The 17,858-nt window shown below is 35.0% G+C and overlaps 1 protein-coding gene across 1 annotated transcript in view; it reads left to right on the plus strand.

Annotated features, from left to right (window-relative positions):
* Window positions 1-3: 3 nt before the first annotated feature.
* Window positions 4-17,858, plus strand: part of LOC149789255 (uncharacterized) — a 28,159-nt gene continuing 10,304 nt past the window's right edge. Inside the window, exons 1-4 of the mRNA XM_089975426.1 lie at window positions 4-271; window positions 764-1,701; window positions 12,503-12,664; window positions 16,661-16,909. Of these exons, the coding sequence (XP_089831552.1) occupies window positions 157-271; window positions 764-1,701; window positions 12,503-12,664; window positions 16,661-16,909 (1,464 nt within the window). The 5' untranslated portion in view covers window positions 4-156. The remainder of the gene's footprint in view (window positions 272-763; window positions 1,702-12,502; window positions 12,665-16,660; window positions 16,910-17,858) is intronic.

The following is a 17,858-nucleotide window of genomic DNA, read 5'->3' on the forward strand; positions in this document are numbered from 1 at the left end:
ATTTACGACACTTTGTGTTATAATATAGGCATTTCATTCTAACGCTTACATGGAAGTGCTTTGCTTTATACTTGAAACTGTAATACGTTTTAATGAGTTCTTCATGAAAGAAAATACGTTGAAAGGAATATTTTACGACTTAAGCAGACGATCAAAATGGCACCCGGTCGAGTACATGTGGTTGTGGGAACAACTGGTGCGGTCGTGTTATTAGGTGTTTTGTTTTCTATTTATCTACTCAGGAAAAGGAGGAGAGATGATGAAAGGAAAGGTAATTTCATTTTACTTCCATCAATATCTTCCATTTCGAATTGATATGTCTAAAATGAATATTCGGCAAGAAAACTTATCGAACTTTCTTATATAAATACTGTACTGTATAGCAAAGTTTTGAGCCAAACACGGAAACACGGTAACCCATATGTAAACTGAGATATTTCGTATAATCTAGCTCGTCAATAACGGCGAGACACGATATAAAAATAAATTAAGCAGTTCTTTTACACTTTTTCTACTTTTGCAAGTGTGGATAGTTGTTTTAATACTATTGCCATCAGCTTCACTTTGCTAGTTCTACATTTATACTCCTAAAGAAACGTTTGGTTTAATAATATGCTGTTTCATATTAAGGTTTTAACATTTCAATGATATATTTATAATTCTTTCAAATACATTTTCATTTTGAAAGAGTTTTCCACTGATACTTTACTTCAGCCACATTTTCATTTTGAAACAGTTTTTGATTCATACTTTACACTGACAGCTAATGAGAGCACAAAGTCAAGTGAAGGGCAGCAGCCATCAGGGGAAGCTACTCAAGGCAAGGAACAGGAAAAGGCTGTACACCATGAGCATGTAACATTGCCAAAGATACACACTGGTGATAAATATAAAAGCAAGATAGAAGATGCTTCAAAACTAGTGACTAAAGAAAGTATAGACCAATCAAGTGGTGATAAGCCTGGATTAAAATTAGAATCCAATGAATCAGCCAGACAGCCCTGTGCAGGTGGGGATTCAGATTTACACAAAGCTCAAAAAGACTCCAGGCCTAGCAAAACTATTATTTTTTCTAGTGACAAGAATACTTCTACAGATTTTTCAGAACCCAAATTAAATAAAATTGATGATGATGATATCCTAACTAATGAAGAAAAAGTGTATAAGAAAGTATCAAAATCAAAAATTGAGAAAGCTCCAGTGATGACACAGTACAAAGGTGAATCTGATTTTGCTCAGAATGGCTCAAGAACGTCAAATAATTGTGAAAAATCAAAAGTTTTGAATCAGTCTGATAATTCAAGTCAGTTAGAATCCCAAATTATTCCGGCACAAACACCTTCAGTTTCCTCAGCCACTGGTGATCAGTTTAGTGTTGGTACTGCAGAATCAGCAGATTTTCAGGAACAAACTCAACCATCAACCCATTACACAGAGGGTTTCTGTAGAAGCCAACTATCAACAGAAGAGATGAATATCAGGTATCAGGCCTTGCTAGATAAAATTTCAGAGGCAAGTAAGGGAAGTGAAGTTAGCAGTGCCAATATTGTTCAAGCCCTAAGTTTAGCCCAGACACCAGGAAATACACTCACATCGCAGGATGCAAAGACCTTAGTAAATCTAATGATGCATTGTGATCCCACACTCAGACATAATGCTGTACTGGCAATATCACGATGTGCTGCTTTCACAACCAACCAGGTATGGTATGCTTACACATAATTTGATAATTAACTTGTCAGTCTGCCCTGAAAAATTGTGGATGGGAAAGGACAAGATTTTATCTTTTCCCTTAATAATCAATAACAAATAATATTCTTATGACAATATTTCAGATTTGTGAAAGGCCTGCACTTATGAATATATGGTGACTAGGCTATTTTTAACAACTGTCCCATCCTTTACCTTTTGCTGTAGACATAGTACACTGGTTCCTCTCTGTTAATTCCCTCAGTATATGGCTGCCACAGAACACATTGCTTGAGCATATTTCATAAGGCTCACTCAACAAACAACAACATTTTAAGCAAGGCCTCAAAAAAGAAACTTCACAGTACAGTGTATTGTAAATGGTACCTAAAGGTTACAAAAAGGAACAATGTCATTGCATCACCACACTGTTTTTATTAAGAGGACAGTATTTAGAATTAACCTCATTATCTTGTCATACTGGTTACTTGACAAGAGAGGGCCCCCGAGTGGTCTAAAGCGCTCTCCGTTACGGATCACTGCCATCTCACCTCTGTCTGCGTGGGTTCGAGTCTAAAATTCAGCCAATGTGGGTATGTGAGAAAGCTTGCCAGTAGCTTCTCAGGGGTCGGTGGTTCTTTCCAGGTTCTTCCTCCACCATTAATACTTGCCGCCATACATGGTCTATCGTGTGCTGAAAAATGGTGTTAAACCCCACAACAACAACAACTTGACAAGAAATGTGTTCACTTTTTAATTGATGAAGCTAACTTTACAAGACTGCTGGCTACTTTTGACTTCTCCGCTCATCTTTGATTTTTAATGTGTGTTCTATACAAAAAAATACACTTACAGTTCCAAATAGGACTGTAGATGTTGTCAAGATGAATTCACACACTATTTAGGTACTCTTACTCAAAATCAAAATATCACTAATTAGATGGAACTTTCACCTTTTGTTGTTTTTGTGTTTCCTTCCGTTTTGTTGGTTCATTTTCAGTACAAGTTTGTTTTCAAAAAATGAAAACAAATTTTGCCAACTTGTTTTTGGGAGTTGACATACTTTCATGCATACTTTTAAAAAGGTCCTGCTGATACTTTCATGCCATGTAGAAGTAATTACATAGCAGTTATTATTGTGGCGTATTGATGATTTGACACTTTGAATGCTTGATTAAATTCACAATTTATATTCATATCGTTACTAGTTTAATTTAAGTGTTACAGCATAATAGGGCTCATTTATTTGCTCATCAACTGCAGGTACTTGCACACTCAATAGAACCTGTTTTTTTTTCTTCTTCAAGTATGCCTCTATGTAAGCAGCATCTCTTTCACTTCATTTTCCCAAAATTTTTTTAAAGCTACATTAAAATCCAAAACACACACCCTCACTCATTTTCCAACAAAGGGAAAGTGGGGGATATTAAGTTGGATAGGTTTTACCTTATGTTCATACTTTTGCTTGTCCTGCTTTCATTTACACACAATAACTTCCTTAATTATTATGGTCTTCAATTAAAAAAATCAGCAAGCGGTTTAATTTTTAAGAGATCTTTGCTGAGTTAAAATGTCAGCATTCTGCATCATCATTTATCATCCTCAGATCGTGAGACCCATCCAATTTTGATTATCAGCATTCATTGTCATGGCTGCTGAATGCTGGATCAGCAGTTTGTATGCAGCTTTACATTGATGAGACCTTGGGTTCCAATACCAGTGTGACATCAGTCGAGTCTTCCTTTACACTTAACTCTATCACTTTTTCACCTAGACCTTTCCCATACAAAACTACATTCCCCTGCTTCCAGTGAATAGCAGACCACATCAGTTCTTGGAATATCTTTGTTACTTGTACTTTATAAGGGTCCCATATTGAGGAGCAGGAGCTCTTTTGTAATCACCTTTTCCATCCATCCATCTGTTCATGTCTTAAAACCACCGTAGCTCTGCAACTCTTTTGCACAGTTGGATGCTAGGTGAATTGCTTTACAGATATAGATGTACCTTTTAAAGGTTTCATCTTTTCTGGTCCAGTTTGATGGAGTTAATGCCCTTTTTCTTTGACATCTTCACTGCAGCAGATTCTTTTAAACCAGTATAGCCAAAGAATCATTCATCATGCAGCTTGGTGTGTACATTACCTCAGTAGGACAAGATGTGCCTTTTACCATATACATATACTTATAAGACAAGTCCAATTGCAAACTGCGCAGACCCAGATCTGCCTGCATATTTGGTGTACCAGATTTACTCACTTATAAGTCAGCCCAAGTGCAACAGCATAGATTCTGATCTGCCATAGCATAGTGCACATGCAGATCAAGATCTGTGTTGTTTATTCTACTGATTACTCTTAACAAACTGCACAGAGCCAGATCTGCCAGATGATGAAACATCATGTAGAGATGCATCTCTCCTTGTCTAACACCTCCATTTCAAATGTAGGTCTTTATGGTCAGTTTCTTAGTGTGTTGTTGACATGTTTTGGTTGCCATCCAGGCATACCAAATCCTTTTGGCACTTTAAAAAATGTTACACTTCATTTTTTTCTTGAAATTTTATTGCTATGTTTTGGTGTCATTTATGCAGAAACAGCTCTCCTCCATTACAATGCACTTTGTTATAACATAATTCTGGATATAATGCAGTACAACTGTTCACCCCACGACCAAAATCGCACCAGTGTATAACAATAAGGATTGAAAGAATAAAGGTGAAATTTAGTCTTATCTCTTCTTTTCCTTTTCAAAATATCATTGGTATTCACTATACCATGATTCTGTACGTTATGCTATTCTCAGCACATCACAGTTTTGTATATATCATTTTTCTCTGTATAATGCGAGTAAGTACATAATGCTGTTGTCTTTGCTGGACCCAAACTACTGAGCTATAACTAGGAATAGCTGTTTTGTGATACCCTCTGTCCATCCATCTTTTTGCCCATTACCACTCAACTCTAATAATCTGCTTGGTAGAGATTATTTCTCTCAGATGGTTACAACAGGACCAAGATAAAAGTAACTTTCAAGTTACATCTATCTTAGGCCTGTGATTATAATCTGTGAGAGGGGTATCATTTTTTGATCCTACACTGAGGTTCCTTGGAGGGGTCAGAGGTCAGATGCTAAATAAATTACCACGAATAATGTACATGTATACAGTTATGACAGGAAGACAGATTTTGCATAGCGGCACCTAGAATCGCCATCTGGGGTTGGAAGTTGGTGCAGAGTGGGGTAAAGTGTGTTGGAATAAATAAGCAGAGTGGTAATTAGTGACCCTAAGTCATGAAATTTGCTCATGCCTGAATGTTGTATAGTCCACAGTCATCAAATCTTGGATTCTGAGATGCCAACTAAAGACTTTCTCTGATACAAAAGAAAACATTTTTTCTTTTAGAAAATTGACCAGTTTCATTAAGTTTTTTAAATTCTTATAGACAGAGTTTCTTACTAGAAATTTGCTGGGTGATAATAGTTTCATCCTCTTCCTGGATGATAACCTACTGCCAGCCTTGTGAAGAAGTTAACTAGTGTTCAGAATGTTGTTGTAGCTCAGTCTCTTTAATTTCATGCACAGTTCCAATTCTGCAGCATCATCAAACATTGAGTTTATCTGCTGTGCATGCCATTGCATTGATTAAACCCTTTATATTTTCTTCATTCTCAGTTCAAATTGATTTCAGGTCAGTAATCACGCACCTTGCCCTGAACCCTATTTTATATTCTTTGTTTCAGCAGGTCAGCTGACTGTAATATAAGACCTTACCCTATAAATTATTTATTTTAATTTCTTCTTGGGTTCTTAGTTGTTTGGAAACTCTATCTTGACTGGCTGTGCATTAAATCAATATCAAGATATAGGCTTGCCATAATAGGTCATTTGTCCCTATACCTACTGTAACACAGGCTTGGTTTTTTTATTCCTCATGTTGTGTTGTGTCTAAAGGGAATATACAGGTAGTGTCGCTTGTTATTCTTTTTTACTTTGATCTTGAATATTGTAAGTGTTGTCCCAAGACCTTAAGTCTGGGTAGGGTGCTGGTTGCCTGTCTGAGCATTAAAGTCTCTGCTGAGGGCACCCTCAGTACAAATGAGGGCATTTTCATGTGTTCCAATTGTTCATTTTGCACAGACTCTGAAAAAATAGGCTACTGATGTTAAGTTGCAAAATACCAACATGTTCTTTTTGAATGTTACCATATGTCATTGTTAAATCTCTTGAGATTTAAGGTGGGACATCCCTTAGGGGTGACAGGGTGCATTCTGCAGAAGGCAGGGTGCCACCCAGGGAATGCAGAGATTAGCACCCTCATATAACAGGTTAGAAACATGTAGTTTTCCTACAGTTTAAGAGCAGAAATGATTTACTGAGTTGATCTTTAGAACCGTACTGCTGTAAGATTACTGGTTTAAATGTTGTACTGGCAGACAGGTTTGTGTGAAAATTCATTTTGTAACTGTTTGATATTTATTTCTATAAAATGTATGTTATATTCACGAAAATCTATGTCTGAAAGAAAACTATGCAAGCCCGGTTTGCATTATCATTGCATTTGATGATTTTTTCATTATTGTTTCCATTGCCTGTCATAATTGCATTTTCTATCATTATTGATATATAAAAGTGAATGCAGCTATTAGTAGCATATACCCCTGGGTTTGTTTATACTTTCTTGAAAACCTGTACAACATTTTGGCTTTCTTAACTTCAAGGCCTTGAAGTGCTTGAAAATTGACATTTTTGTTTTCTATGGAATTTGAAACGTCATTGAATATCATTTTTTGTCGCTTAAAAAAAATTTAAACATTTTTTTTCTCTCAAAAGATTCATGGAATATCAGCATGATCAGCTTATTGATGATCTTGCTTGTGTAGTCTATCTCTAATGTTTAAGCTTTTTTTTTTTAATTATTCGTTGTCGTTCTATATGTGATTTTCACTTGTGCTGTCAATATTTGAGGTCCTGGAAATTTGTTTATGATGCCCTAAAAAGGCCCAGAAAGTCATTGAATTTTGGCTGAGTGAAAATTTATGAACCACTAAAGTCATAAATCGATAGATACAATTGGGGTACCAAAACTACAAGGATGACAGAAGAACATGTAGGAAATTATGAGGTGGAGTCCCGAATCTTTTTAATCATTATTATTAAACAATAATAATAAACGTTAACACAAATACATGATCAGGTAGCATCAGGTATCCTTCCAGTAAGAACATATTTGAGATTTAAAATAGAAACAAAAAAGGAAGGGAAAAGAAAGCTATAGTAATACCAAAATGTGAAAAATTAGAAAAGATGTTAGTATCTTATGACAACTTTTATGAAGCCTTTTTAGGACCATTTGATTTTTTTAATACTTTGTTTCATAGAATTCATTAATTATATACACTAGGACATACTGCAGGTCCTCTTTTTATTTGAATATCAACCTTAAAATATTGGGCTGTTACTGTGTTGAAATAATTTTTCACACCCATTCATCTTTCCTACACCATAAATTGTGACAGCGGTAGTGAATTATAATTGCTGCTGTAATTTACTATTTGAAGTTAAATCTAACTGCAAGCAACCTTGAATTTGATCTACCATCATATAATGTTCTGGCAGGTCATGGTCTGTGTTGTTTGATGTACTGTATGCTCCTAACAAACTGCATAGAGCCAGATATGCCAGTGCATCATGCCTTGGCAGATTTTGGTCTGGCAGTTGGCAGTTGAATTCGACTTATAATTGAGTATGTACTGGATAATTTTTGTCTTACCATGTGGATATCTGTTGTTTTGTGAAATGAACTCAGATTAGTCTCATTATATTTTTGTTTTGTCAGTTGAAAATCTATTTTTACACCAAATTTTTTATTCAAATAAAACTGTAATAAATAATGTTTGTACAGAAAATTAAATAAATTAGGCTAAAAAGAAGTTTTTGATTAAAATTTTATTACACTTATAATAAAGAATAATATTGTGGGGTTTCTTTTGCGATTAAAATATTTCTTGTTCCTGCAGCCAGTCCATCATTAAGGTTGAAATACTTCTGAATCTTCCAACAGACAGTGGTAGACCGTTATTTTCTGATTACTGTGTTTGATTATTTACATGTATTGACACCCTGTCAATAAAATATGCTTGAACACAGCTGTTATATAAATAGATGTTGATGTCTTCAGCTCGGTGTTTGTCTTTATAAGATTATAGCAGCAGGAAGTTTCTATTATTTTGATTATTGATTTTAGATTCTCAATCAATAATCTGGCATACAGTTATTGAAAATACTGTCTTAATATGGTTAGTAGATAAATTTAGGTGATGTACCTGACAGATGTTACTGCGATGAAAATCCCAAGTGTTGTACTTGTATGTACATTCAGATAGCATAGCTTTAGAATTAGAAACGATATAATACAGTTAAACTTTCCTAATCCAGACACTGATGGGACTCAGCATTGTGGCTGTCTTATTGATATAACAGTATGCAGAGGTTATGATAAGTATTAAAATGATTTTATTTGGATCAAAATCTGTAGCCAAACTACAGAGAAAGATGTTTTACAGAGGGGTCGGTTTTCACTGCATTGGTTTTATGAAATGTTTAATTTATTTTCAGTGGTGTATATCAGATGCAATAAACATGTGCAGCGCTCACAAAATTGGATAGCCCGATACCCTTTAATGTCAGATTGAGCCCTCCTGTATTCTACATGAGGTGCCCATCTGGCTTGTCAAGAAAACAATCCAATTTGCCTGAGAAAGCTGTGATTGTACTTACAAAATGCAGAAATTTATTTGTTAGATGTTGAAAGATTAGTAAATTATTAATATTCATCCCCATGTATGCCTCTTACATTGAAGAAGATTTTCTACTTATCATTCTTCTTTTGTAAGCTGTAAACTTTGTGTACAAAGAAAAGCATGAATGGGAAAAAGATTGCCTGGGTTACTTATAATTAGGGTTCACTTGGCATTAACATGCATGTAATTCTGCTGGAGGTAGGACAAAATACCATTTTGGATATTTATGATTACAGAAACAAACCAGAACCAGTCTAGTGGGTACCAGAATTGTTCCAGCAGTCATTGCAATTTTTGCAATGAAGTGTGACAGAGTAATGAGATTAAGGTTTGCATGTATGCACAAAAAGCTGTTATTTTATTACTTTATTGTTGCAATATGGAGAGTTTAGGCCAAGTGTGAGATGTTTTTTGAGGGCTTATAAGTAATAAAGGGATTAAATGTGGTCCTTCATGGCTAGTTAGTCTTTGATTAAAAACTGGCTGTCCTTTTGTGAAGGTGAGATAAAAAGGAAAGACAGACTAAAAGATGATTTTGACAGAAACATGAAGTATTTTGATTTTTAAAAATGGTTTTGTTTTATTGCTATTGCATTGTTCAAGGTGTTTGATGTTAAAGTTAAACGATTAATAATTGAGCTGTCCATTGCTCACTTTTACCCTAGTGTAAAATGTAGAGAGAAATGTATTAAGCACTTCAGATGCTACTGAACATAACTGCTAATCCAACTTGTAAGTAGGACAAAGCAATTAAACAATTGGCCGACCTCAGGACCCGGAGGAAAACATTGCTTTACTTGAAATGTGTTGAGATCTGATTAAACACACAAGTCGGTTTAATATGAATATGTTTTTTATCTTTTCATATTTGAAGTACAGCAATTTCAACAAATTGGAGTTAGCACTTGTGGAATTTGAGTCAGAGCTTTTGATCTTTTTAAAGTAGCAAACTCAAGGCCAGTGTCTAAAATAGTTTTTTTTTTAACCCTGACGTGCATCGGCTAGAATGCCTGTAAGTCGATTTGCATTAATTTCTTTGAAGAATATAACAGAATTACAATAATTCTTCATAATTCTTTCTTTTCAATTTGACACTCCACTGGAACACCTTGTTTTACAAATGGGGTATATTCCTTAAAAGTAATTTATTACTTGAAAATTTGTTAAATGAAAATAAAGTTCACATTAATTTAAAGGCAATATTTAGAGATAAGTGTCTTAGGATAATAAATATATAAATGATTGTAAAGGAAGGTAAATATGAAGCACACCTATATGTAATTATTTATTAATATGAACAGTAGCAGATATGGATCTATATTCCTTGATTGACATCATAGGTAGAACAGCAGTGTTGCACATAGGATCCCAGGTGCAGCGCACCCCTCCCTCCAGATCTGGAGGACACAGTACATGTACATGTATTTTAGAGGTACAAATGAAAATAATAGGACATAAGGAACTAACAGTGGTATAAATATGAGATAATTTTGATTGCTTTGACAGTTTTGCACAAGTTTGTGGTACACACTTTACTATCATATTTTTTATACTTAAATACATATTTTACTTAAGACATATTTTTCGAAATTTATTTTCCTGACAAAAAGAGCTCTGTGTTGGTGGGGTGGGAGTGCACACAGTCAAGATTTGGGGGACATAAGAAATACAATTGCAAATGTCCTGCAAGCCTGATCTCAGTGTGCAACACTGGAACAGTGTATCATGATCTGCTGGGACACTAAAGAATACCAGCTCTGTCATTTGCTTGAAATAATAAGCAGAAGACACAGTTCTCACCTTGATCTGCTAGGGCACTATACAATGGTATGCCCGAGTCTAAACTTTTCCTTTAAATCAAAAGCAGGACAGAGTACATCCTGATGTGCTGAGACACTGTAGCAGATCAGGGTCTATATTGTTTACTTTTAAAATCATAAGTCGGACAGTATTCACCCTGATCTGCTTGGACACTGCAATAATAGATCAGGTTCTGTTCTGTTTGAAATCTTAGGTAAAACAATGTACACCCTGATCTGCTGGGACACTACACAGTAGCATATATGGGTCTGTACTGTTTGCATTAAATCTTAGGTAGATAGTGTACCCCCTGACCTACTGGGTTTGTATGCAGGAGTAGAGCTGGGTCTATATACATATAGAGTTTGCTGGTAGTTTGAAGTAGAACAGTGTACGGTGTACATATGGGTTTATAGAATAGCTTGTCTGGATCCGTTGTATTGTTTGCTTGATATTAAAAGTAGAATAAACACTGTACACCCTGATCTGCTGGGGCACTATACAATAACAAATCAGTGTCAGTGTTTGCTTGGAATTATAAGTAGAATATTGTACACTATAATGTACACCCTGATCTGCTATGGGGCTATAGTATATAGTGGCAGATCTGGCTCTGCATTGATTGCTTGAAGTCATGAGTAGAATAATCAGTGCACACCCCAATATGGTGGGGTAAATCTAGGGCTATTTTGTTTGCTTCAGATGATAAGAAACCGTATAGGCCTGATTTACTGGGGCACTGTATGATGGTAGATCTAATCCTTTGCTGTGTGCTGTTCTGGATATTTTGTAGATGAGGAAATATGGTACATGTTGTGTTGATTATAGACTTCTTATGATTTAGATTCAAATTTTGTGTTACCAGCTCTAGACCTTTACAGGGAATACAAATATCAATGATAGGCAACTGACCTAGTCTAGAAAATGATGCCTTCAGCAGCTTTTTGCACCCAAGCGTATATAAGTAATTTTCAGCATGTGTTTTGGGTTTTATGAACTGATTGTATGTATTTGTTCTCCCTTTTACTTTCAGAGTTCTTTAGTTGTGATAAATGTGAAGCATATGTCCTAAGAATATATAACTGTACATTTAGCTATTAAATTCATAACTATGGTGATTTATTAAAAGCATTAGGATGTGTTCAGGTAGTCTGGCTATGTAAATCATTTAGTGCCAAATGTGTATGTGCAAATGTTAAGAATTTTGGGAGAAATTTTAGGACATTTTTAAGTGCAGTTTATTTTGTAAACTCTTTATTACCCTTGTTTCATAGGATTACCATTTAAATTATGACTATAACAAAATATTTTGAAAAGTGTTAATTGCAAAAGAAATAATTGCAGCCAAACTCAAGAAAACAGGCCAGATTGGATTCTAGAACCTGAAATGTGTGTACTACACTAATACACATATTGTCTAGAAGGTAAATTGAAACTTAATTAAAATGGCTTCCTCTACAGACTGCCACATATTTTAATCCAAACAAGGTCCTTCTGATACTAATTAAACCCCCTGTATATACTGGCCACCTCTGCAGAACAGACAAAAAATTGGTAGGTCCTAATAGTTCAGTTTTAAAGAAGTTTAACTGTGTTATATTGAACAACATTAAATATGAAAGCTTCTTTACGTGTTACATGCCATTTTTGAAAAATAAAAGCATTTTAGTGAAATTAGTAAAATTTATAGCAATATTTTCGCCAGGAACTAATATCACCTTGCACTTTTTCATACTATACAAAAGCATAGAGCCTAAATGCAGTAAACATGTTGCTTTCTGGTGATGATTTGATGATGCTTTGTACAGATTATATAAGTAACATTCTACACTGGTTAGAGGTCTTTAGGAAAAAATCATAGGAAAATTATTTTCTTTTTGACTACAAGAGGATGCAACAATAAAACAATTTTAAAACTTGTAAAAGATCTGTCTTATTGCTGTTTTCTCATATTCCACATGTCACATAAGACATGAAACTGTTATTGAAGTTAATTGCACATAAAGTGGCAAAGAAATCCACAAAATGGCACTCCTCAATTTTTATAAAAGATGTGATATTGAGAACCCGAAATTTGCAGATAATTCCACTCATTCTGTTGGACTAGAGACCATTTGAGACATGCAAAGGTACCCTTTGACAAGAAAATTGCCATTTTAATATAGCAGCAACTTCTGTTAGAAATTTATACCCGTTTTTGTCTGTTTCAGAATGTGTTTCGAGAGCATGGTTGCCTGACGCAGCTGATTCAGATTCTGGACCTAGAAGTGATGGCCTTGAGGCTGGGACGTGGTGATGCCACCACAGTCAGCTCAACAATCAATGCTGTCGGCAACTTGGCAGTTAATTCTGAAAATCAAAAACATCTAGAGGTATTCAAGTGTTGAAGCACAACTTTTTTGTGACCACTAAGTTATGGCTGTTTTAGTAAAGATGTGGAATTTTGAACATGTTCAGTGCAAAACCACCCACTCTTTGATATAGTTCCATTGTACTTGGCATTGTTCAATGTAATACACAACCCCACCCCATCCCCCTACCCCATCTTAGAATGGTTGGAATGCTGCTGTAATGGGCCCTGGTCATGGTAGAAAGATTGTAATAGGTTCCCATGTCTTTTAATTGGAGATATTGAGTATTTGTAGTCAAAAACATATTTAAAAGCTTTGGTTGTTGGCTCCATTTTTTAGTGCTGTCAACAATCTAGCAGTTAATGCCAAAGGTCTAAAATAAGCTTTAAAAATTCGTAAGCAGAAAACTTCAGAATTTTGTGAAAACATTGTCTGCAACAAAAAAATCTTGATGATAGCTACAGTGTTGTCCATTATGCATATTGACAAACAATAATTTATAAATTTATACGTCACTAGTGAATATTGAATGACACAGACAATTATGTTTATCAGTATTTTACATGTACGTGTACCATATACTTATTTATAAGACGAGTCTAACTGCAAATTGCACAGACCCAGATTTGCCATTGCATAATGTACCAGAAGATCTGGGTCTGTGCAGTTTGTTAGGAGTAATTAATAGAATAAACAGCATAGACTCTGATCTGTAGGTGCAATATGCCTCAGCAGATCATGATCTTCGTTGTTTGCAGTTAGACTTGGCTTATAAGAGAGTATAAACAGTTCTTAATTAAGTTTATTTCACATTTTATTCCTGTTGCAGACATATTGTGTTGTATGTTGGTGATATATTTCTCAAATGACAAAGTTGTGAATGCTCTCATATCCAGAATGCAAATTAATGTAATAAAGATTTTTTTAATCTGGGTAACATATTCACGTAAGATGTACATAAGATGTATACAAGTAGACTTAAAGCAATCATGCGCTTGAGTGTGGGATATAACCCAACTTGAGAGTTTAGAATTCAGAGCCAGAAACAAGGTTTTCCCAAGTGCCTGGTAATGAATTCTGAACAAAAGAGTGTGATTTTTCTAAAAATACTTTTTAATTTGTTTAAGCTTTTATATTATTTGAAAGAGCAAAAAGTTTATTTAGCAAAGAAGAACTTTTTAAAAATCAGTTTGTTTTATATACCAGTAAAATTGTTGTGTTCATGACATATGATTTTGTGGATGCATACCAGACACAGTGGCATGATAGGAGAGAGAATATTATGTAGTATCATGGAGTGTGTAGATGAGTTAGATACATATGTATTCACTTCCCCGTATAAGATGAGTCCAATTGTAAATTGCACATTCAAGTTCTGTCATTGCATACTGCACTGACAGATCTGGTCTATGCAGATTGTAAGGTGTAATCAGTTGCAGAAACAATATAGACCTTGATCTGCTGGTGCATTATGCTATGGAAGATCAGAATCTGTATTGTTTGCAATTTAACATGACTTGTATGTTAATAGGTATGGTAGCTATAGTTGACAAACCATGTCACACATGCTTAGGAATAAGGAAATGCAACAATGTGCATTTTTATATTGTGGTCTGGATGGTTTGGTAGAAACAGCTATATACATACACTAAGAGAATACCATATATACTCACATGTAAGGTGGAAACAACTGTATAGATCCAAATCTGCTATCACATAATGCACCAGCAGATCTGGGTCTATATAGTTTGATAGAGTAATCAATAGAAGAAACAACTTAGACCCTGATCTATGGGCGCGTGATGTGACAGCAGATGGCAGATCAGGGTTTATATTTGCAGTTTGCTGCAAATGATAATTGAGTTCATTTGGTAATAGCATTAATCACTGATGTGCTTAGGGAAGAAGGACTGTGAGTCAGAATTTATTGTAGTGTTGTTGAATTCCTATCTACCTAGTCTGATCCACAGGGTGGGATAGCTCTGCCATACTTGCATGTACAATTATTTTTCTCTCTTCTTAATGTGGGTGAAAATAAATAGCAGATAATCAGCACATAAGACTAGAGGAACATGTAGCTTAGTATTTAAATAAATTGCAACAGAGTCTTGTAAAATCAATTTAGCACTTATAAACTGTGCAGAAATTTATGTCACTTGTAGAATTGTGTCCTTAATTGTCAGTGAGTGAAAACTTGACCTCATATAGTGTATGATGTAATTGTTTGTCTTATTTTTGCTGGCTTTAATGCCACTTTTAGCCCATTTTTGGCTATATCATGCCAAGAAAATGGGAGCAGCCAATCTGGGCTGGCATGTGCAGGTATCAAATATGCAACCTCATCATTACAAGGCTGATACTCTTCCAATTGAATTTTCACAGATCCATGCATGATATAATCATATAAAAATGACATTGTTTCAGAACATGGTTTTGATTGGATTATGGTCCTTTGTGGTTTTGCTCCACAATGTAGGTCACAACTTTTTGGAACTCCTTTAACTTGTAAACATGGATCAAGTATTCAGCATAAATTTATCCTCAGATTAAATTGGTTTTTTTATATACTTCTGATAGCATTAAGAGTTTTGTCAGAGGTTGAGATAGTATACCAGATGTACTATCTGCAGTACTTTAAATTGGTCTCTTGAGAATAATTTTGTTCATGGAAAAAAGAGTCGTGAAATTCCTCAGATATGAGGATTGCTCAGAGTTCCTCAGAGGTAAAACAGCACTTTATTCAGTAAACATAAACTTAAAGCTTTTATGACTTTTTTTAAATACTTGCTTAATGTTCACTGAAAAGCATTTGTTGCAAACCAGGCATTGTGATAAATTTAAATTTTAGGAAGAAACGTTGAGATGTGTAGAGAAAGCTGGGGCCAGTTTTCAGTTACTATCTAATGACAGTATAACAGATGTTTGAGGTATGTTAAAACTTAAATGATATCAGTACATGATAAGTAGGACAAGAGGTCTAAAGTGATTGCCTTTACCAATCACTGCCATCTGACCTCTGTCCACCTGGGTTCTAGTATCAGACTCAGATAATGTGGGTATGTGAGAAAACTAACCAATAGCTTCCCATGGGTCAGTGATTTTTATATAATGCACAGAAATTCAGCATTAAACCCAAAACATAACAACACACCTTGTTAAGTAAATTTAATTTCAGTACATATTCCCTTCTTAAGCCAAGACTATCAAAATAAAATTGGATGATTAAATTTGTAAAGATAAAAGAGACTGACTTAAATACATGTATTTTAAACTCATTGTTTGTATTTTAAACTTTTGCAAGTTTCATTATTTATTGTAATCAGGTATATGTTTCTAAAAACGGGATTTAATTTAATATGTATCTGTTAAGATTTAAGCCATAGCTCTCAGTTTTAGGGTTGTTGTGTTGGCACTGTTGATTAAAAGTTGAATATTTGTTTTAGTCAGAATGTTTATTGGGATAGAGAATTGAATGACAAGCTTTGACTGTACAGTTTACCACAAATACAAATGCCTGCAACTCTTCCATGTAGATTTTATGGCAGAATAAAACTTATTTCTAAGGGAAAGAAGAGAAATGACTATTTTTCGAAAATTCAATTATGAAAGGGTGGTGCTGTTTAAGAGAATCATTCAGCTAATAAAAATACAATAAAACAAATATTAATGACTTGAATACTTAGCATCAATTAAATAGCTCAGTCCATTGTAAAACCCTGTCCTAAATGTGTTCACAAAAACTCTGAACACATGTAAGCCCAAACAATATTTGGGTGTAAATTAGTTAAAGTTTTAAAGTTGATTCAAATGGCAAACAACAAGGATCCAGATCTGCAGCAGCATTATGCACCTGCAGATCAGGGTTTCTGTTTGTTGTACTGATTACTCCTAACAAATTGCACAGACCCAGATATGCCAGAGCATTATGTGATGGCAGATCTGGGTCTTTGCAGTTGAGTTTGCAGTTCATCTCGTATTATAAGCAAGTATAGACAGTTCATACTCTCCTTGTTTCAGGCCTGTGTTCCCACACTGGTGGACATCTCACTGGATGACAGTACAGACATTGCAGTATGTCTGTCTTCACTTCAAGCCCTAACCAACTTGTCTGTGACAGACCTTCATCATGGTCACTACACCTGCCTTGTAGGACGTCTCTACCACTTCTTGGACATAGACAGTGGACATTTGCGCCTTCAGGCCCTTCGAATCCTTGTGAATCTCTCATGCAATCCTGATATGGTCCCTCATTTACTAGCTGCCAAGGTAAATCAAATATTGTACCACTTTGAATTACATAATTTGTTTTCTGAATTCAGCTGATGGTGTTGAACCCATCAACCTTTATCTTTTCAGCACAAGATAGACTATACATGGCGGCCAGTATAAATGTGGAGGAAGAACCAGGGAAAACCCACGAGAAGTCTATATAAAATATCTTGACAATAAAAAAAAACTAAAGAATTGATCCCTTTAAAGAAATAAGTATGATGTACACTGTTCTTTTGTTTTTAATATGGATTAAAATGCACACATCTCATTGGACCTTCATATGGGATTTAATATTTGGGACATGTGAAAAGGTAGATGGGAAAATTGGTTGGAAAAAAAATTCATCAATCATATATATGTGTGTGTGTGTATATATGTGTGTGTGTGTGTGTGTGTGTATATATATATATATATAGAGAGAGAGAGAGAGAGATATATATAGTGTGGTAAGACCTAAATAGCCACACATCTTAAGACAACAGAATTATACAGCAACTTTTAAAGTCAATACTTCTTATAACTAAAGGCGGGTGGCTGAGTGGTCTAAAGCGCTCTCCGTTATGGATCACTGCCATCTCACCTCTTGAGTCTCAGATTCGGCTAATGTGGATATGTGAGAAAGCTTGCCAGTAGCTTCTCATGGGTCGGTGGTTCTTTCCAGGGTTTTCCCAGATTCTTCCTCCGCCATTAATACTGGCCGCCTTGTATAGCATATCGTGTGCTGAAAAATGGCAGTAAACCCTACAACAACAACAACAATATAACTAAAGGCCAAATTTTATGACGTATAGATTATTTTTAAAGTCCATGGCGCTATCATATTTGAAAATGTCATGTACAAATTTAAGCAAGTAAAAGGTAATATACAAATGAAGTAGGAACAAATAGAAGTCTGTGGTAGGATCATTTATCATTTATGCTTTGCTCATTTTGAAATTAATTG

Source organism: Sinohyriopsis cumingii, chromosome 11 (genome assembly GCF_028554795.1).
Source record: "Sinohyriopsis cumingii isolate HCF-2022 chromosome 11, ASM2855479v2, whole genome shotgun sequence".
In the NCBI taxonomy this organism is placed as follows: Eukaryota; Metazoa; Mollusca; class Bivalvia; order Unionida; family Unionidae; genus Sinohyriopsis; species Sinohyriopsis cumingii.